Source organism: Chiloscyllium punctatum, chromosome 39 (genome assembly GCF_047496795.1).
Source record: "Chiloscyllium punctatum isolate Juve2018m chromosome 39, sChiPun1.3, whole genome shotgun sequence".
NCBI lineage: Eukaryota > Metazoa > Chordata > Chondrichthyes > Orectolobiformes > Hemiscylliidae > Chiloscyllium > Chiloscyllium punctatum.
In genome coordinates, this window is record NC_092777.1 from 63,160,039 (window position 1) to 63,178,277 (window position 18,239).

The 18,239-nt window shown below is 44.2% G+C and overlaps 1 protein-coding gene across 5 annotated transcripts in view; it reads right to left on the reverse strand.

The window, feature by feature from the left end:
• LOC140464153 (uncharacterized) overlaps nucleotides 1-18,239 on the reverse strand; it is a 145,003-nt gene that overhangs the window by 31,716 nt on the left and 95,048 nt on the right. For all 5 annotated transcript variants that reach the window (XM_072558944.1, XM_072558943.1, XM_072558945.1 and 2 more), the window contains 10 exons: nucleotides 18,038-18,216; nucleotides 16,646-16,835; nucleotides 15,939-16,081; nucleotides 15,085-15,269; nucleotides 13,547-13,821; nucleotides 11,707-11,923; nucleotides 10,920-11,088; nucleotides 4,983-5,109; nucleotides 3,049-3,120; nucleotides 2,146-2,328 (listed from right to left, as the gene is read on the reverse strand). In XM_072558944.1, the coding sequence (XP_072415045.1) occupies nucleotides 2,146-2,328; nucleotides 3,049-3,120; nucleotides 4,983-5,109; nucleotides 10,920-11,088; nucleotides 11,707-11,923; nucleotides 13,547-13,821; nucleotides 15,085-15,269; nucleotides 15,939-16,081; nucleotides 16,646-16,835; nucleotides 18,038-18,216 (1,740 nt within the window). The remainder of the gene's footprint in view (nucleotides 1-2,145; nucleotides 2,329-3,048; nucleotides 3,121-4,982; nucleotides 5,110-10,919; nucleotides 11,089-11,706; nucleotides 11,924-13,546; nucleotides 13,822-15,084; nucleotides 15,270-15,938; nucleotides 16,082-16,645; nucleotides 16,836-18,037; nucleotides 18,217-18,239) is intronic.

The window sequence follows — 18,239 nt, forward strand, 5'->3', positions numbered from 1 at the left end:
GCTGTATATCTCTATGACTCTATGTATAATACATAAAAGGCCTGGCAAGCATTGAGGAGAAAGTGAGGACTGCAGATGCTGGAGATCAGAGTCAAAAAGAGTGGTGCTGGAAAAGCACAGCAGGTCAGGCAGCATCCGAGGAGCAGGAGAGTTGATGTTTCGAGCATAAGCTCTTCATCAGGAATGTGGGGGGGGGGGGGGGGGGCAAGGTGGCTGAGAGATAAATGGGAGGGGGTGGGGCTGAGAGGATGGTAGCTAGGAATGTGATTCATGGATGAAGGCGGGAGCGGAGAGGTGGGATGGGAGATGGACAGGTAAGACTGTTCAAGAGGGCGGTGCCGAGTTGGAGGGCTGGATCTGGGATAAGGCGGGGGCGGGAGGGGAGATGAGGAAACTGGTGAAATCAACTTTGATCCCATATAGTTGGATGGTACCAAGGCAGAAGATGAGGTGTTCTTCCTCGAGGCATCGGGTGGCTAGGATTTGGCAGTGGAGGAGGCCCAGAACTTGCATGTCCTTGGTGGAGTGGGAGGGGGAGTTGTAATGTTCTACAAGTTGGCGTCCTGTCTCCCCAGTGTAGAGGAGACCACATCGAGAGCAACAGATGCAGGAGATGAGGTGTTTGGAGGTGCAGGAAGATCTCTGCCAGATGTGGAAGGATCCTTTGAGGCCTTGGATGGAGGTGGGGGGGTCACCATTTTAGGGAAGGTGCTTAGAGTGGAGGGTGGGTTGGTAGGGGGCATGGACCAAATGAGGGAGTCGCAGAGGGAATGGGTCTCTGCAGAATGCTGAAAGGGGTGGGAAGGGAAATATATCTCTGTTGGTGGGGTCTAACTGTAGGTAGCAGAAGTGGCGGACGATAACTCCATATATCCAGAGGTTGGTGGGTGGAAAGCGAGAACTGGGGGTTCTGTCCTTGTTGCTGTTGGAGGGGTAGGATTCAAGGATGGAGGGGTGGGAAGTGGAGGAGATTCTCCTGGAGGGCATTGTTGACTACATGGGAGGGGAAATTATGGTCCTTGAAGTAGGAGTCTATTTGGTCCTCCTGGGAGCAGATGCGGCAAAGGCGGAGGAATTGGGAATAAGGGATAGCATTTTTATAGTGGGGGGGGGTGTAGTCCAGGTAGCTGGGGGAGTCCGTGGGTTTGAAGTAGATGTCCTGTCGCAGAGATATTCTCTGAAATGTTTCACAAGTTGGCATCCTGTCTCCCCAATGGTAAGCATTGAACCAGTCTCAGATCAAGAAAATGAACCAGTAAACTCAATGTTCAATAAAACCTCACAAAGCTCTTGTCTTGTTTAGAACACTTTTGCCTGGACTTCTTTTACCATCCAAGACTTTTTAAACTCATTTTATTGACACATATTTCCCACATTTAATATGATTCTGACTAGAAATTTTAATGGTTTTGTTTTCACATCTGCAGATACCAGAAACAAAAAGGCAAATACCAACCACCTTGAAGAAGCAATATCAGGTATCAGGGTAGGAGAATGGATGGGTGGTACTTCCGCCACTTTCGCTACCTACAGTTAGACCCCACCAACAGAGAATGGGTGGGTGGGTGGCACGGTGGCACAGTGGTTAGCACTGCTGCCTCACAGCATCAGAGGCCCGGGTTCAATTCCCGCCTCAGGCGACTCTCTGTGTGGAGTTTGCACATTCTCCCCGTGTCTGCGTGGGTTTCCTCCGGGTGCTCCGGTTTCCTCCCACAGTCCGAAGATGAGCAGGTTAGCTGAATTGGTCATGCTAAATTGCCCGTGGTGTTAGGTGAAGGGGTAAATGTAGGGGAATGGGTCTGGGTGGGTTGCTCTTCGGAGGGTCGGTGTGGACTTGTTGGGCCGAAGGGCCTGTTTCCATACTGTAAGTAATCTAATCACAAAACTGTACAGACAGTGCCTTAGGCAGCATCATTTAGCAAAGTTTCACAAAATTACTACTTTCTAAAGTCCCTTTGTGTAAAGCATAACAACACTGTATGAAATGACATATTCCACAGCACCTACTGGGTCACTCCTAGCCATCACTGCTCTTTGAACATTCCCCACATGCCTCTTTATTATTTCTGCTTCCATAGGCCGACCAGGAAAGCTTCACAAATCTAGGCAGCAAAGATGGACATACAACAGTGTTAACAGTGTTACCTTGCTTTCTTTTGGTCTTGGAGTTTGGCAGATTCCTCTCCGCTGCAGGCAGATTGAGCAAACACAGAGAATGTGCTTTAAAAATTCGCTCCAGTTGCTTATTGTCTGGTATCATAGGGGAGCTGGCCAGAGACACCCAACGATTATCCTTGGCTGGAAAGACTTTCTCATCCTTTAACATTCCTAGTTACAGAGACAAGAAAATAAGTCATGATTTGGAGATACCGGTGTTGAACTGGGGTGTACAAAATTAAAAATCACACAACACCAGGTTATAGTCCAACAGGTTTATTTGGAAGCACGAGCTTTCAGAGCACTGCTCCCCCATCAGGTGGTTGTGGAGCAGTGCTGCAAAAGCTAGTGCTTCCAAATTAACTTGTTGGACTGTAACCCTGGTGTTGTGTGATTTTTAACTAAGAAAGTATTTATTAGAAAAAAAGAACATAAGTTTCAATGATACTCATATAGACACTGCAGTAAAAAATAAAATAACTAAGGTTATGGGGGTCAACATTCAATAATTCCCAAATATTCCACCGAGTGGTAGAATGTAAGGCCTTTATTGGTATCCTATAGTGACAGAGGGATTTCTTAATAAGTATCTGAATTAAAGGAAGCTCTTAAAAGGACAGATAACTCCCTTGCAAGGTTTTGCATTCTGTAGGTACCAAATCCAATTGTACTGCAATGAGAATTGTGGTTCCATGGCAAGCTTACTCAGCAAAAGCTGTCCAGTGGGGTTAACATAACCTTATCTGTATTGAGAGATGTGCTCTCCCTAAACATATTTGGTTCAAGCATATCACATTATATAACAATAAGAACAGAAAATTCTGGAACTACTTAACAGCTCCAGAAGCATCTGTGGAGAAAATTACACTCACAAACACACAATGCCCTTACCTTTAAGTGTCTGGCAATAAGGATACTGTAGCTCCCAGTTGTCATCATTATCATAAATCTTGCATTTCTCGGCTGGGGGGATCAAAACAAAAAAAAAATCAGACTATTGGCTTGGAGGATATTAGGTAGCTGTTTCCACACCTGCACTTTTCTTTGACTATCTCAATTCCCTGTCACCAGCCTCCTATGTTCCTATCTCTGTAATCGTGAGGCTTACTGCCCATGTCCTAACTTTCACCAAGTCCCGTGCTCACTGACTTACACTGACTCCCCATTCAGAAAAGTCTCTCTTAAAATTTATTTCCTTGTTTTTAAAACACAGATACCCCTTGCCTGAGCTGAGAGCTTCCTTCAGATGGCTTTGTTCAGATCACTGCTTTGCTGCTGTCAAAGCTGCTGTAAACTTTAAAACTTCATTAACTCTTCAGGGATTGAAAGAATTAGTGACAATTCTTCTTGGAATAAACAGTTTCCCCAAAATTAAAGGAATGGGGAGAAACTGCTGGATAACCTACTGCCTTGTGAAAAATGGGCAATTAAAATGCCCAAAGAAGCAATGTCCTGAGGTGAAGGGGTTAATTGCAAGAAAGTTGTTGCAGTAACAAGGAACAGGGAAGCTACTGATAAGTAGGCAAGCTACAGACTCAATGACTGAAGAAGTATAATCAATGTTGTGGATGAACAGATCTAAAGGATCATCAATAATTTCACAAGACAGAAATGCACTTCAGGATTCATCAGTAGCAGAACTCTAGGCAACCACATTGAACAAGGATTGAACCTTAGACATGCAGAGACAGACACTGTTGTTTGGAATCAGAACTGGGTAAGAGCAAAGTTGGGTTGTGAGGTTTAACTTACTTGAGGGGTTTTGTTTTGGTTGCTACATACAATAAGTGCTTCAGTATTTGATTGTCAATGAGATTTCTTCATAAGTAGCTGAATTAAAGGTAGCTTCTTAAAGAGAAAGATAACTACTTTGCAAGGTTTTGCATTCTGAAGGCACCAAATCCAATTGTGCTGCATCCATGGCAATCCGAGTCAAATAGCTACTCAGATATAGATATCTATCACTGTCACAACTAATCCTCCACATGTGCAAATACACAAAACGATCAAAGCAAGAGACCCTGAACCACATGTAGAAGTAGCAACCTTGGTCACTTACTCTCTCTTGCATCCCACCCCTGCCATCCATGAAAAGTGAAGTCAGATTTGTGCTCCATTATAGCACCAAGGAGGTCTTGTGGCACAGCAATAGTGCTCCTGCGTCAGAGCCAGTAGCTCTGAGTTCAAGTCCCACCCCAGCAATTAATGGCCAAGGCATGGCTCATAACACTGCCAAACAGGTCAAGTGTCAAAGTGCAAGTCATTCCAACAAATGCCAATGACGGGTGGCAAGGAGCAGGGAAATTTCTCAGCAGCCAAGTGATGGAAAGCAAATTGGAGCCTCCACCATCACTATTCATAGCACCAAGTAATAAAGATGTTGCACACTGCCATAGCAACTCTGATTCCTTGGGAGATAATTCACTCAGTTGGCTGGACAACTCGTGTACATCACATTGATGCTGCTGACACATCTCTTTAAAGCCTCTTCAGGGCCTCCTTAACTGAGAACCTCTCCAACCTCTCAGTGCAACATTGAATGGAAATAGGGATGTCGGTAAATTGGCCTTGTAACAATATTTGATGATGCACACTCACTGGCATAATGTATTCAGCTTGAAAATGCACAGAAACTGAGGAGAACTCTAACATCATGACAGCAAAAGTACAGGCCTTCGTATCCTAAAATGGTTAGAGTCGTCATTGCAGTACAATGTAAGGCAAAATACAATTTAAGATGTAAACCATGATAAATATTTTCATTAATGGTTGCGTGAGATCTCTCCTCTGTGAGAGAAAATTTGAGATTCCCCAAAAAAACTTACCTAGAACCGCATAAATCACAGACACATCCTGTAGGATATCACTGCTGGGAAACGATACCTTACTGCATATCAGCACAAGCAGACTCACATAGTGTTTCATAGCTGGTATTTTCTCAACATCTAGAGTCTGACAATTGAATAAATAAATCAAGTTACAAATCTAGACTCAACAGCAAATATCATGTAAACAAGTACCATACACTCAAGATTAAAATGCTATCATATTGAAACACACAACTGGGCATTTCTCCACTGTGGCATTCCTGGTCCTCTAGCGGAGAGCTCTGGAATGTGAATTATGATATGGTCACTTGGGACATTATTCTTTTAAACAAATGAATAAATAGATCATAACCACTACTCGCATTTTCTCTAACAGTAGGAAAAAGGAACAGTTATGCTGTTGCCATGTACCCCTCACCTCAGTGAAATATCTGATATGTTTCTTATCTGTTATCATTCCCTTAATCTTTTGCCTTCATCATGTTTTGTCACGGAGATCATTTTTTTGCCTTCCACCTTATTACAGACCATTTTCCATTGTTCTTTCTTCTGCATTTCTCTACCTGAATTTTCTTAAAAGCTGATAAATCCCGCAATTCTTCCAGTTGAAAAACCTGGGGTGGGGTCTTTTTGTTTAGAATATGATGACGGGTATAAGGTCTCGGCTCTGCCCTCTGCAACTGGATCATCAGCTGCCTGACTCACAGACCGCATTCAGTGAAGGTAGACAATTGCACCTCCTCCACAATAATACAGGCGGCATGGTAGCACAGTGGTTAGCACTGCTGCCTCACAGCGCCAGCAGACCCGGGTTCAATTTCCGCGACTGACTGTGGAGTTTGCACATTCTCCCCGTGTCTGTGTGGGTTTCCTCCGGGTGCTCCGGTTTCCTCCCACAGTCCAAAAATGTGCAGGTCAGGTGAATTGACCACGCTAAATAGGTGAAGGGGTAGTGTTAGGTGAAGGGGTAATTGTAGGGGAATGGGTCTGGGTGGGTTGCGCTTTGGCGGGTCGGTGTGGACTTGTTGGGCCGAAGGGTCTGTTTCCACACTGTAAGTAATCTAATCTAATCTTAAAAAACTCTCAACACTGGCACCCTGCAAGGATGTGTTCTTAGTCCCATACTGTACTCCCTGAACACCCATGACTGTGTAGTCAAATTCCGTATGAATGCCATCTACAAGTTTGCTGATAACACAACCGTTGCAGGCTGGATATCAAAAATGAGTCAGAATACAGGAAGGAGATAAGAGTGCTTGGTGTCAAGGTGCAACGATGACAATCTCTTAGTCTCAGCAAAAGAACTGAGCATTGACCTCAGGAAGAAAGGAGGAGGACACAGCCCTACCTACATCAACGGAGTGAGGTGGAGAGGGTCGAGAGCATCAAGTTCTAGGAGTGGTGATAACCAACAATCTCTCCTGGACCTCCTACATAGATGTGACAGTCAAGAAGGCACATCAATGCCATAGGCAGCTTAGGAAATTTGGCACATTCATACGGACTCTCGCCAACATTTAAGAGGTGTTTGGATGGGTATATGAATAGGAAGGGTTTGGAGGGATATGGGCTGGGTGCTGGCAGGTGGGACTAGATTGGGTTGGGATATCTGGTCAGCATGGATTGGTTGGACCGAAGGGTCTGTTTCCTTGCTGTACATGTCTATGACTCCATGACTTTAAGTGCTTATTTTAACTGATGCTTTGGGATCATTGAGGATGAAGATATTTGTGGAGGCTCCTCCTCTGGTGAATTGTTTGATTGTCCACCAACATTCATGACTGGATGTGGCAGGATTATAAGGCGGAGATTTGATGTGTAGATTGTGGAATGGATCGATCCTTTCTACATATGCTGTTTGGCAGGTACGTAGTCCTGTTTGACAGCTTCGCCAGGTTGACACCTCATCTTCAGGTATACCTGCTGCTGCTCCTGGCATGCCCTCCTGCACTCTCCACTGAACCAGGGTTGATCCCCTGGCTGGATGGTAATGGTTGATTGGGAGATATGCCTGGCCATGAGGTTACAGATTGTGCTGGAGTACAATTCTGCTTCTGTTGATGGCCCACAGTGTCTCATGGATGCCCAGCATTGCTAAACCTGCTTAAAGTCTGTCCCGTGTAGCACAGTGATAGTGCCACACAACACGATGGAAGTTATTCTCAATGTGAAGGTGGGATCTTGTCTTTACAAGGACTGTGCGGTGGTCACTCTTAATGATATTGTCATGGACAGATCTGCAGCTGGCAAATCATTGAGGATGAGGGCAAGTACGTTTTTCCCTCTTGTTGGTTCCCTCACCACCTGCTGCAGACCCAATCTAGCAGCGATGTCTTTTAGGACCTGACCAGCTCGATCAGTTGTCTGCTGTTGAGCCACTCTTGTTGGTGGACATTGAAATCCCCCACCCAGAGGACATTTGTGTCCTTGCCATCCTCAGAGCTTCTTCCAAGTGTTGCTCAACATAGAGGAGTCCCCAGTCATCAACCAAGGGAGGATGGTAAACAGTAATCACCAGGAGGTATCCTTGTCCATAATTAACTTGAAGCAATGAGACTCTGCGTGGTCCGGAGTCAATGTTGAAGACTCCTCGGGCACCTCCCTCCCAACTGTATCCCATTGTGCCATCACCTCTGCTGAGCCTGTCCTGCCAGTGGGACAGGACATTTCCAGGGATGGTGATGGTGGGTGTCTGGGACATTGTCAGGTATGATTCCACAAGTGTGACTATGTCAGACTGTTGTTTGACAGCTCTCCCAGTATTGGCACTAGCCCCCAGATGTTAGTGAGGAGGACTTCACAGGATTGACAGGGCTGTTTCTGCTATTGTCTTTTCTGGTGCCAAGGTCAGTGTCAGGTGGCCTGTCCAGTTTTACACAACAGAGTGCCTTGCAAGGCCATTTCAGAGGCCACATTGCTGTGCATCTAGTGTCACATGTGGATAAAAACAGTGGGTTTTCTTCCCTAAAGAACATAGTAGACTTTTAATTTCAGACTCAAATTCCAAATTCCACCAGCTCCCCATGCAGGGATTCAAACCAGGTCCTCAGAGTGTTACCTGGGTGTCTCTATTACCAACCCAGTAGTACAATACTCCCATACCATCTCCGCCCCTGAATCAGGTAGAGTAGAAAATGAATAGAGAAAGATCAGGACATGTCATCGGAAAGAGCTGGATCACAGAGGGTAAAGGTCAGTGGGACAGGTGCTGTGAGTGTGGGTTGTAAAGAGTCAGATCTGGGAGCAGGAACATTTGAGTGAGGAGCCCTGGTTTGGAGATCGATTGGTGGGAGAATTGGGGGTTGGAAACAATGATTTTGAAATTAGATGGTCATGAGTTCTTGTAGCATAAAATGATTTTGTGAGATAGTAACTGCTAGATTGTCATTAAAAAGTCAGGAAAGGAGCCTCAGATCTCCATCCAGTCTGAGCTACCTACATTTAACAAGCCATTGCTTTCTCAGGACAAGTAGGGATCAGCATTAAATGTGGCTCTGCTGGCGTGGCATACAAATACAATGTGAAATAGTCCAAAACTAAATGACTGCAAATGGAAATCTGAAATGAAATTAGTGTATACTGGAACCACTCGGTGAGATGGGCAACATCTGTCAAGAGAGAGGTTGATAGAAGAAATGGATGATATGTCCCAGCTAGGGAGGGTGACACAAGGGGCAGATAGTCAGGCAGATTGGTGCCTGGGAGATTGACACCTTAGATTAGATTAGATTAGATTAGATTACTTACAGTGTGGAAACAGGCCCTTCGGCCCAACAAGTCCACACCGCCCCGCCGAAGCGTAACCCACCCATACCCCTACCCCTACATCTACATCTACATCTACCCCTTACCTAACACTACGGGCAATTTAGCATGGCCAATTCACCTGACCTGCACATCTTTGGACTGTGGGAGGAAACCGGAGCACCCGGAGGAAACCCACGCAGACACGGGGAGAACGTGCAAACTCCACACAGTCAGTCGCCTGAGGCGGGAATTGAACCCGGGTCTCAGGCGCTGTGAGACAGCAGTGCTAACCACTGTGCCACCGTGCCGCCCACCTTTAGGGGAATTATGCTCTTTTACCTCAACTTTGAGGCTCTTGAGTACTCAGTTAAGAAACAACTTCAGGACATCTCTGCATCACTGTCAGAATGAACTCTGTAGTTAGCAGGTAAGGCAGCCATCCTGACTGGTAAAACAGAGGGGTATGTCTGCTGGGTTGAGGGGCAAGGGTGGTGGAATTGATCTGCCCCGCATTTGGGTGATAGGGGTGGAGTGTCAGTTCAAAGCATCTCCCCTGTCAATGTTTCCAAACACGCCTGTCCCCACAAGCCTCCTCCTGTTATCTGCCCCTTCAGAGGGGACTTCTACTCTCTTGTGCTTTGTGATCTTTAGCTTGCTTCTCCACCATCAGCCACAGATGCTGAGTCTGACAAAGTGACTGCTTAGCCTCTGACAAAGGCAGAATACCGCAGATGGTAGAAATCTGAAACAAACGTGACAGAATCTGAGAAAACTCAGCAGGTCCGACAGCATCTGTGGAGAGAGAAACAGTGTGAGTTCTGAAGAAGGGTCAGTGGAGTCAAAATCTTAACTCGGTTTCTCCCAACACTGATTGCTGTCAGAGCTGCTGAGCTTTTCCAGTGCTCTCTGTCTGTTTCAGAATGCTTGCTGTTTTTTGGCTGGTAGGGCTTCACTGTCTAGGCATTGACCACAATGGAACATCCACCCACCAGGTGACCACTGAAGAGCCTCTGAGGCACATGATCCAGTGGACTTTCCCAGGCATTGTGGTAGTGGGAAGGTGTCATAGAGATGTACAGCATAGAAACAGACCCTTTGGTCCAACTCGTCCATGCCGACCAGATATCCCAACCCAATCTAGTCCCACCTGCCAGCACCCGGCCCATGTCCCTCCAAACCCTTCATATTCATATACCCATCCATATACCCATCCTTTTAAATATTGCAATTGTACCAGCCTCCACCACTTCCTCTGGCAGCTCATTCCATACACATACCACCCTCTGTGTGAAAAAGTTGTCCCTTTGGTCTCTTTTGTATCTTTCCCCTCTCACCCTAAACCTATGCCCTCTACTTCTGGACTCCACCACCCCAGGGAAAAGACTTTGCCTATTTATCCTATCCATGCCCCTCACAATTTTGTAAACCTCTATAAGGTCACCCCTCAGCCTCTGACGCTCCAGGGAAAACAGCCCCAGCCTGTTCAGCGTCTCCCTGTAACTCAGATCCTCCAACTATGGCAACATCCTTGTAAATCTTTTCTGAACCCTTTCAAGTTTCACAACATCTTTCCGACAGGAAGGAGACCAGAATTGCACGCAATATTCCAACAATGGCCTTGGCACTATACGCACATATGCTCAGTAGCAGCAGTGTGCCCTACACACAAGGTGCACTGCAAAAATTCACCAAGGCTCCTTTGACAGCACCTTCCAAACCTATAACCACTTCCATCTTGGTATTTTATGGCAGTTACATGGGAACACCAACACCTGCAAGTTCCTTTCACCATCCTGACTTGGAAATCTATCGCTGTTCCTTCACTGTCGTAGAGTCAAGATCCTGAATCTCCCTTCCTAATGGCATTGTGGGTACACCTACACTGAATGAACTGCAGCAGTTCAAGATGCCAGCTCACTACCATCTTCCCAAGGGCAATAAGGGAAAAGCAACAAATGTTGGCCCACCCAGCAAACGCTGCATCCCACAAATATTAAAAAAAAGAGTAATAAGCCTGAAGCCTAAGATAAACAGCTTCATTCCTCACCGTGGCTTGGTCCTAAACACTCCATCACCTCCCCCCCCCGCCAACCACACACACAATAATTTACATACTCAAATTCCTTGGCCATAAAAAGTTTAGAAAAGGCAGTGAACATAAATTGTCATGCATGGTTTTAGACATACCTTCTGAAATAGATCTCTCATATCGTCCCATTGATGGTAGAAAGGTGCAAGCAGATGAGGTCCATTTGTGTCCTGAATTTGATATTTATATCGTTGGAACATTCTAGTTGGATCACTCCAAAATACATCCTTCAAATGGTAGAAATTTCCAGAACAAATCGGTTCAGTGCTTCAAAAGAAAGTTGACTATTTACTCCAAATTGCACAGCCAATTTCAAAATGCACCCACCAATATGTACACAGCAAGTTTTCACCTGCTTAGTGAGGAGATAATCTTCCAACAATTTATTTTTGCCGAGAGACAACTATTGCCCATAACATGAAGAACTTCCTCCAAATAATGAAATGGGATCTTTTACACGTAGCTGAGAATTAGTGGGATTTTGAATCAACATCGTATCTGAAAGACAGCACCTTCAACAGCATCCCCCCGACCGCAAGCGAGTGCACATATACGGGCGTGCGCACACACACACACACACACACACACACACACACACACACACACACACACACACACACACACACACACACACACACAGCTGTAATCTCCTCTAACATGGAGTAACCTTTGCGGGTCATCATGGATATTTCCAGTTGTGGCCAAGTGACTGGAAGAAGACAAGCAAAATCCAAACTGGAATTCAGTGCAATGTGAAAATTAAAGATAGCAACAGAAGCTTAATCTGAACAAAAGGCTCTCAGAATGCCAACATTTTAGCAACCTCCACATCCCCCTGGTAGTTTAACAAGACACACATTTGAAAACCAGTAGGGTTGTGGATACCTGCTGGGTACAAACACGGCTGGGAAATGTTTGAACAGTTCTGTCAGCTGACTCCCACTGCAGTTCCTTGCCAAGTAAGCGTAAACTCTGTGTATGTGCTCAGCTGATGTCTGAAATTCTGCACCTTCCAAATCACCAGATCCACTCGTAGGCGTCTTCACACACCACGATTTGAAGTGGTTGATCATCATGTCCACAGAAATGGAGGTTTTAATACCTGAGAAAAGTAGAGAATATTGAGACACTCCACAGGGCAGACAGCGTTATTGGAGCAGAAGAGCATCTTGTCTTTTTAAAAGAAAAACACTTAGTCATAACAATACATTTATACAGGTCATGTAAAATGGGGAAAAAAACAGAAAATGCTGCATGTGTCCTGTTGAGAGAGAAAGAGTTGACATTTCAGTTCACAGATCTGAAACATTAACTCTAGTTTTTCTCACTACAAATGTCACCAAAACTGAAGAATGTTTCTATCATTTTCTGTTTTTATTTGATTTGCAGCATCCACAACATGTTTGCCTTTGTAAAGTATGGATTAGGTTAGACAACATAATGAACGCTGCTCCATTGAAACAGAAATGATGTTAGATTCTATCCTGCAGGTCAGAAAAGACAAAATCTGAAATTCAGATACTGTTTGCTGATTCTTCAAGAAATATAGGCCAAGTTATTAGCAATAATTTGCTGAATTGGCCCATCTGGTTATTTATTAAGGATCAAAGTTGGATAAGTTTGTCAGTATGAGAAAGAACCACAGACATATGGATGTTGTACTATTTGAAAAGACCGAATGACTGTAATCTGACCGACAAACATGAACACTCGCCAATACTAGAATCATACCAATGACCCAGTAAATCACTGCATTGCCGAAGCTTTACACTAACCACTTACATCACACATCCTTTTCTTATATTTTTCCTCCCCATGGGATGTAGGTGTTTTTGGCAAGTTCAACATTCGTTGCACATCTTCGACTGAATTGAGTGGTTTGCTAGTGCCATTTCAGAGGGCTATAGACAGGCAACCACATTGCTGCGAATCACATGGAAACCCAACTAGATGAAGGCAGAAGACTTCCTTCCCTGAACAGTTTAACAATAATGTACCGTGGCTGTCGCTGTCACCATCAGAGATTTGGCTTTACATTCCAGATCTTTAACTGATTTTAAAAGCGACTGGCTGTCATGACGGGTTTTTAAAGCAACGTTCCCAGATTAGATACCAGACTAGTCTAGTAACATTACCATATCACCAACAGAGTATCAATAGTAGACAGATTACCACAGTTCCCAATAGGTGCATTGTTATTTTAAGGGTGCTTTCAGGTTGGATGCGTATGCAGTGAGCTTAGTTAACTGCACATTTAAAAAGATGGTCAGACTATGCTGATGAATATTACTCTACTAGAAATTTGGGATGGTTTTGACTGGGACTTTCATTACAAGGGGAAAAGTGACAGCAGATATAGTCCCGTTGCTATATCAATTAAGGAATTCCATTCACTTAACCCCACTATTCCCATTTTACCAGTCTTAAACATGCTGGGTTTTGGGAGAGGCCAACTCATGGAATTGGTTGGAAATGCTAATCGCCCAACTATGCTCACCGTTAACACAAAAGTGTACTTTCCAACAAGAATACTGAACACTGATCAGGGACTTGAATCTTGGATGAGTTTCTGCTAATACCCCCAGCTGAACGTCATCTAACACAAGTGGTTGATAGCTTTTAATTTGCACCCATCAGTTACACACTAATCAATCAGAAAAGGCTGACCACAACCCCTTTTCAAAGATTCTACATGGTTAGTCAAAGGTTTTTCATTTGCACTTACCAGTAAAAGCAGCAAATGTGCTCTTTTCAAGAAGATCGCAAGATACATAGCTGACGCGGTTGGCTAATAATTCCATTAAATTGTTTGATCTCAGGTACACCTCACTAGGACGTAGATATGCTGTACAAAATCCTGCGCCATCCTCAGCTGGACTGTCGGTGGGTAACCATGACAGAGTTGCAAGATACATTGCAAAAGAAGAATGAATTTCGTTCTTTAGGATTTTATCCTGGCTGTTCAAGAGTCTAGCTGTGCAGTACTGAGACAACCTGCAACTGCAATAGAGAATTAACAGAAGTTAACTTTGAGAATATTGAAAATAGTTCACTGTGGAAGCCAGACACGTTCCTCCCCAGTAGGAATTACATTTAGATTAGATTAGTGTGGAAACAGGCCCTTCAGCCCAACAAGTCCACACCGACCCGTAACCCACCCAGACCCATTCTCCTACATTTACCCCTACACAACAAACTTCGGACAATTTGGCATGGTCAATTCACCTAACCTGCACATTTTTGTACTGTGGGAGGAAATCGGAGCACCTGGAGGAAACCCACGCAGACACAGGGAGAATGTGCAAACTCCACACAGTTAGTCGCTTGAGGCGGGAATTGAACCTGGGTCTGCTGGCTCTGTGAGGCAGCAGTGCTAACCACTGTGCCGCCCACTGTAGAAAAGAGATTCTTATTCCTCTCTTAAGCCTTATACAACAGCCTGACTGTTCATTAGAACTTCCATGAAAACATAAGGAAGAAAACAGAGACTTCATAGGATAACAGTGATAACAGATGAGAAACTCCCACTACCCTCAATATACATAATCGCGATGAATGTTCTTATTCATCAACTTGATTCATACTAAGTGGAACTTGTTACATGAACAGATGAGGCAAATATTTTCAATGTACTTACGGGGAAGTGAGATCACTGCATGAGGGAAAAAAAGAGAAGGTTTGATGGGGTTAAAAGGAGCAGAACAAAGTCTACTGCCTGTTTCAGGGCCTCAGGCTCAATGCAATGATGTATTGCCTGAGTTAATGCACAAATAATTTCTGATTTTGGCATAGAAATGTAACTCCAGTCCTCAGTGGGTTAGCACAGAATGTTCACAGCAGCAGGAGGAGCAGAGTGTGTTATCCTTGTGACTCTATAATGACTGGCTCCAGCTAGGCATTGAGGAGAAGGAATTCCCAAAGAAGGGTGACACAATTTGACTTGGCATTTCACACCACCCCTTCTCCAGGAAACAGGTTAGAAACGGAAAGACAGCAGAGACAAAAACAGAAATTGCTGGAAATGCTCAGCAGGTCTGGCAGCATCTATGGACAGAAATCAAAGTTAATGTTGTGAGTCCAGTGACCCTTCCTCAGAACCTGTTGTTTGCTCAACGTCCTACAACCTTGGGTGGGATAAAAGGAGGAAGAGAAAAAGAGGAGAAAGGAAGAAGCAAGCAATGGGGGGAGGAGGAAAGAAGTCAATTTTAAAAAGAAATCGAAGTTTGATTTAAATATCAGGCAAATCACACACAGTTAACTTACCCAGAGTCCCAGTTTCTGTCAAAAAGTTTGAGCAGGTTAATCCTTTGTTGGAATTTCATTTGATCAGACAGAACCTCTGTAGTCAAGAGGGTGTGAAGCTCTTCACAGACATAATCTTCTACAATATATGTATTATCTGCTGTGCTGGGCCACAATTCACAGATTTGTGCCCATGGGCTAGATACCTACAAACACGTAAAAGAAAAATTACTTAAGCTGGAAATTTTTAAAATCCATCAATATAACGCAACTTTAGCCTACATTGCTGATAAGAATCCACTTTCCCAGCTCTTCATTGTAGCAATACTCAGGCCCCTTGCCTGTCAGTGCTACAGTTCAGGGGCCAGGACTGGGACCAACCAGGAGAAAATGAGGACTGCAGATGCTGGAGATCAGAGTTGAGAGAGTGGTGCTGGAAAAGCACAGCAGGTCAGGCAGCATCCGAGGAGCAGGAGAATCAACGTTTCGGGTATAAGCCCTTCATCAGGATGTCAGATAAAATTCAAGTCGAGTCTCCTGCTCCTCGGATGCTGACTGACCTGCTGTGCTTTTCCAGCCCCGCACTCCCGACTGGGACAAACCAGTCAATATATCACCAGGATACAGCTTTACCTACTCAGTCATCAAGGAAGAGCTGACGAAGATTGCAAAGGGGTAGCGACTCACAAACAACAGCAGGAACAGTCAAAATGGACTGGGTGGGATGAAGGGAAGTGGTTTGTGTGGAGCTCAAACATTGTCACAGATCAAATGGGCTGAACAACCTGTTTCTGTAAATACACACTGTGTGTAAACTCTGTCAAGTTTGGGTACATAGCACAATTAAAATAAGATTAATAATAAGTTTAACTAACCAGTTCCTGTTTTGTAAAGGTACGTTTTTTCTTTTGAAAAACAAACAAATCCTGAACACCAAGGGAACTGAAATACATCCTCCATCCTTCAGAATCATTATCTGTCCGCAGGTAGCATGAGTCCAACAGTACCCAGTCAACACCTGAACATGCAAAAATATAATTACAACACATTGCAGAAACATAAGAGTTTTATGTCAACTTGTCACCACCCCTCACACTGTACAGATTTTGTTTAATGTTAAATAATGTCTCAAGAGATTTGTGCCCAATTGGAATTCCATTGCAATCCCCAATGAGCTGGGCTGGTTTTGTAGCAGCATTGTCAGATACTGACCACAAGGAGGCACCAAGCACCTCTTCATGCTGGGAAAAGGAGAGAAAGCAATTCCACCTCTCTGCTGCTAGCATACAGCCACTTCATAAGTCACCTGCCTGTCCCCTCTAGACAGACTAGAGGCAGCAAACGGACCACAAGGGAGACAGAAATGCATCGATTATATGAAAGATTCATTTATAACGTACTCAGCGCTAAGCCTAACAAGTCAAATTCACTGTTAACCAACACTGAATACAGAATTAATTTTATTATTCTATCTGACAGTTCAGAATCAACCTTGCGTAATGGCACTTATTTGCTGTAACACATCCCAGTATCTGATATCTATTTATTGTCCCCATTCACACCTTCCCAAGTTTGTTTTTACCTGGAAGGTCCACCGGTAAATTAATGGCATTCTTGTAGTTACATGTAAAGTTGACATTAACGTGTGCTGGACAGACAAATCCCTTGTTGGTAAGCACTGGAATGTAGGGTCTAAACTGCTGTAGCTCATTATCCTGACAGTGCATTTTGAGGAAGATGCTGTAGCTGACCACAACACCTTGAGACTTCTCCTGAAAAAGTCAATGATAAAGAGGGGAGGAGAAAAAAAATACATAACGTGAACAATCTGGAGGTTAAAACCAACATCAGATTTTGGGGCCAATAACACCAAAACGACATTCACCCCATTTCAGTAAAGATATACACTGTGTGAAAACATCCCTCAGGCCCCTATGATCAATCATCCAAATTACTGTCAAAATTACATCAAAATTACTGTCAAACTAAATTACTTTCATGATTTAGTTTGTTTCCAAGAATATTAAAACAACATACTTAGCAGCACCTTTCAGGTAATAATTAATTGCTTCACAAAGAGCTTAGAAAGGAAATCCAAAACAATGACCACCAATGTGACCAAACTCAGGAGTTACTCAAAAGACCAGAACTGGAGGAGCAGAGTTATCGGAAGGTTACAGATATAGGGAGGGGTGAGATCATAGATTGATGTGAAATAAGGTTATTTTAAAATTGAGATGTTGCTTAGGGAGCCAAAATAGGTCAACAAGGTTTGGATACAGGCATCAAAAGCTTTTGTGGAGTTTGAGTTTCTGGGAGGTGAGGCAGGCCATGGCTGTAATTGAAAAGCCAGGTCCAGAGGTATCAAAAATCTGGATGTAGGTGCACCAAGACAGGGAAGACTTGGGTCATATCACAGAGGTGAAATTAGGCAGCCTTGGTATGAGACAATATGTAATCAGAATCATATCTTAGAGTCAAACACAATACGTAGTGTGTTAACAGGATTTTTCAGCTTCACAAGAAATGCCAAGGACTCAGCTCATAGTAGAGCAGAAGACAATGGTTAGCATTGCTGCCTCACAGCACCAGGAACCCGGGTTCGATTCCAACCTCGGGCGACTATTTGTGTGGGGTTTGCACTTTCTCTCTGTGTCTGCGTGGGTTTGCTCCAGGTGCTCTGGTTTCCTCCCAGAGTCGAAAGATGTGTAGGTTAGCTGGATTGGCCATGCTAAATAGCCTATAGTGTCCAGGGATGTGCAGGCGAGGTGGGTTAGCCATGGGGAATGCGAGGTTACAGGATGGTGGGTGTTTTAGTGGGATGCTCTTCAGAGGGTTGGTGTGGACTTGATGGGCCAAATGGCCTGCTTCCACACTGTATGGATTCAAGGTTCTTCATTCAGTGATGAAAATATGACTCGCACAGCAGACACTTCTGCACTAAATGTGACAGCGTTGAATTGGAAAAATTTACCTTCCATTTTTGCTCCTTCAAGGTGGGTAGAATGTACTCGAACATGACTTTGTCTGGTTTAAGATAATAAACATCCATCCCTTCCAGAAGTTTGCGAATCTGCGAGTTACCCAAATTGTCAAGGCAGGTAAGCACATTGGGATGGATGGTCTTTAGATCCCGATATAGCTCCTGAATACCTAATTAGAAAAACAGAGAGCTG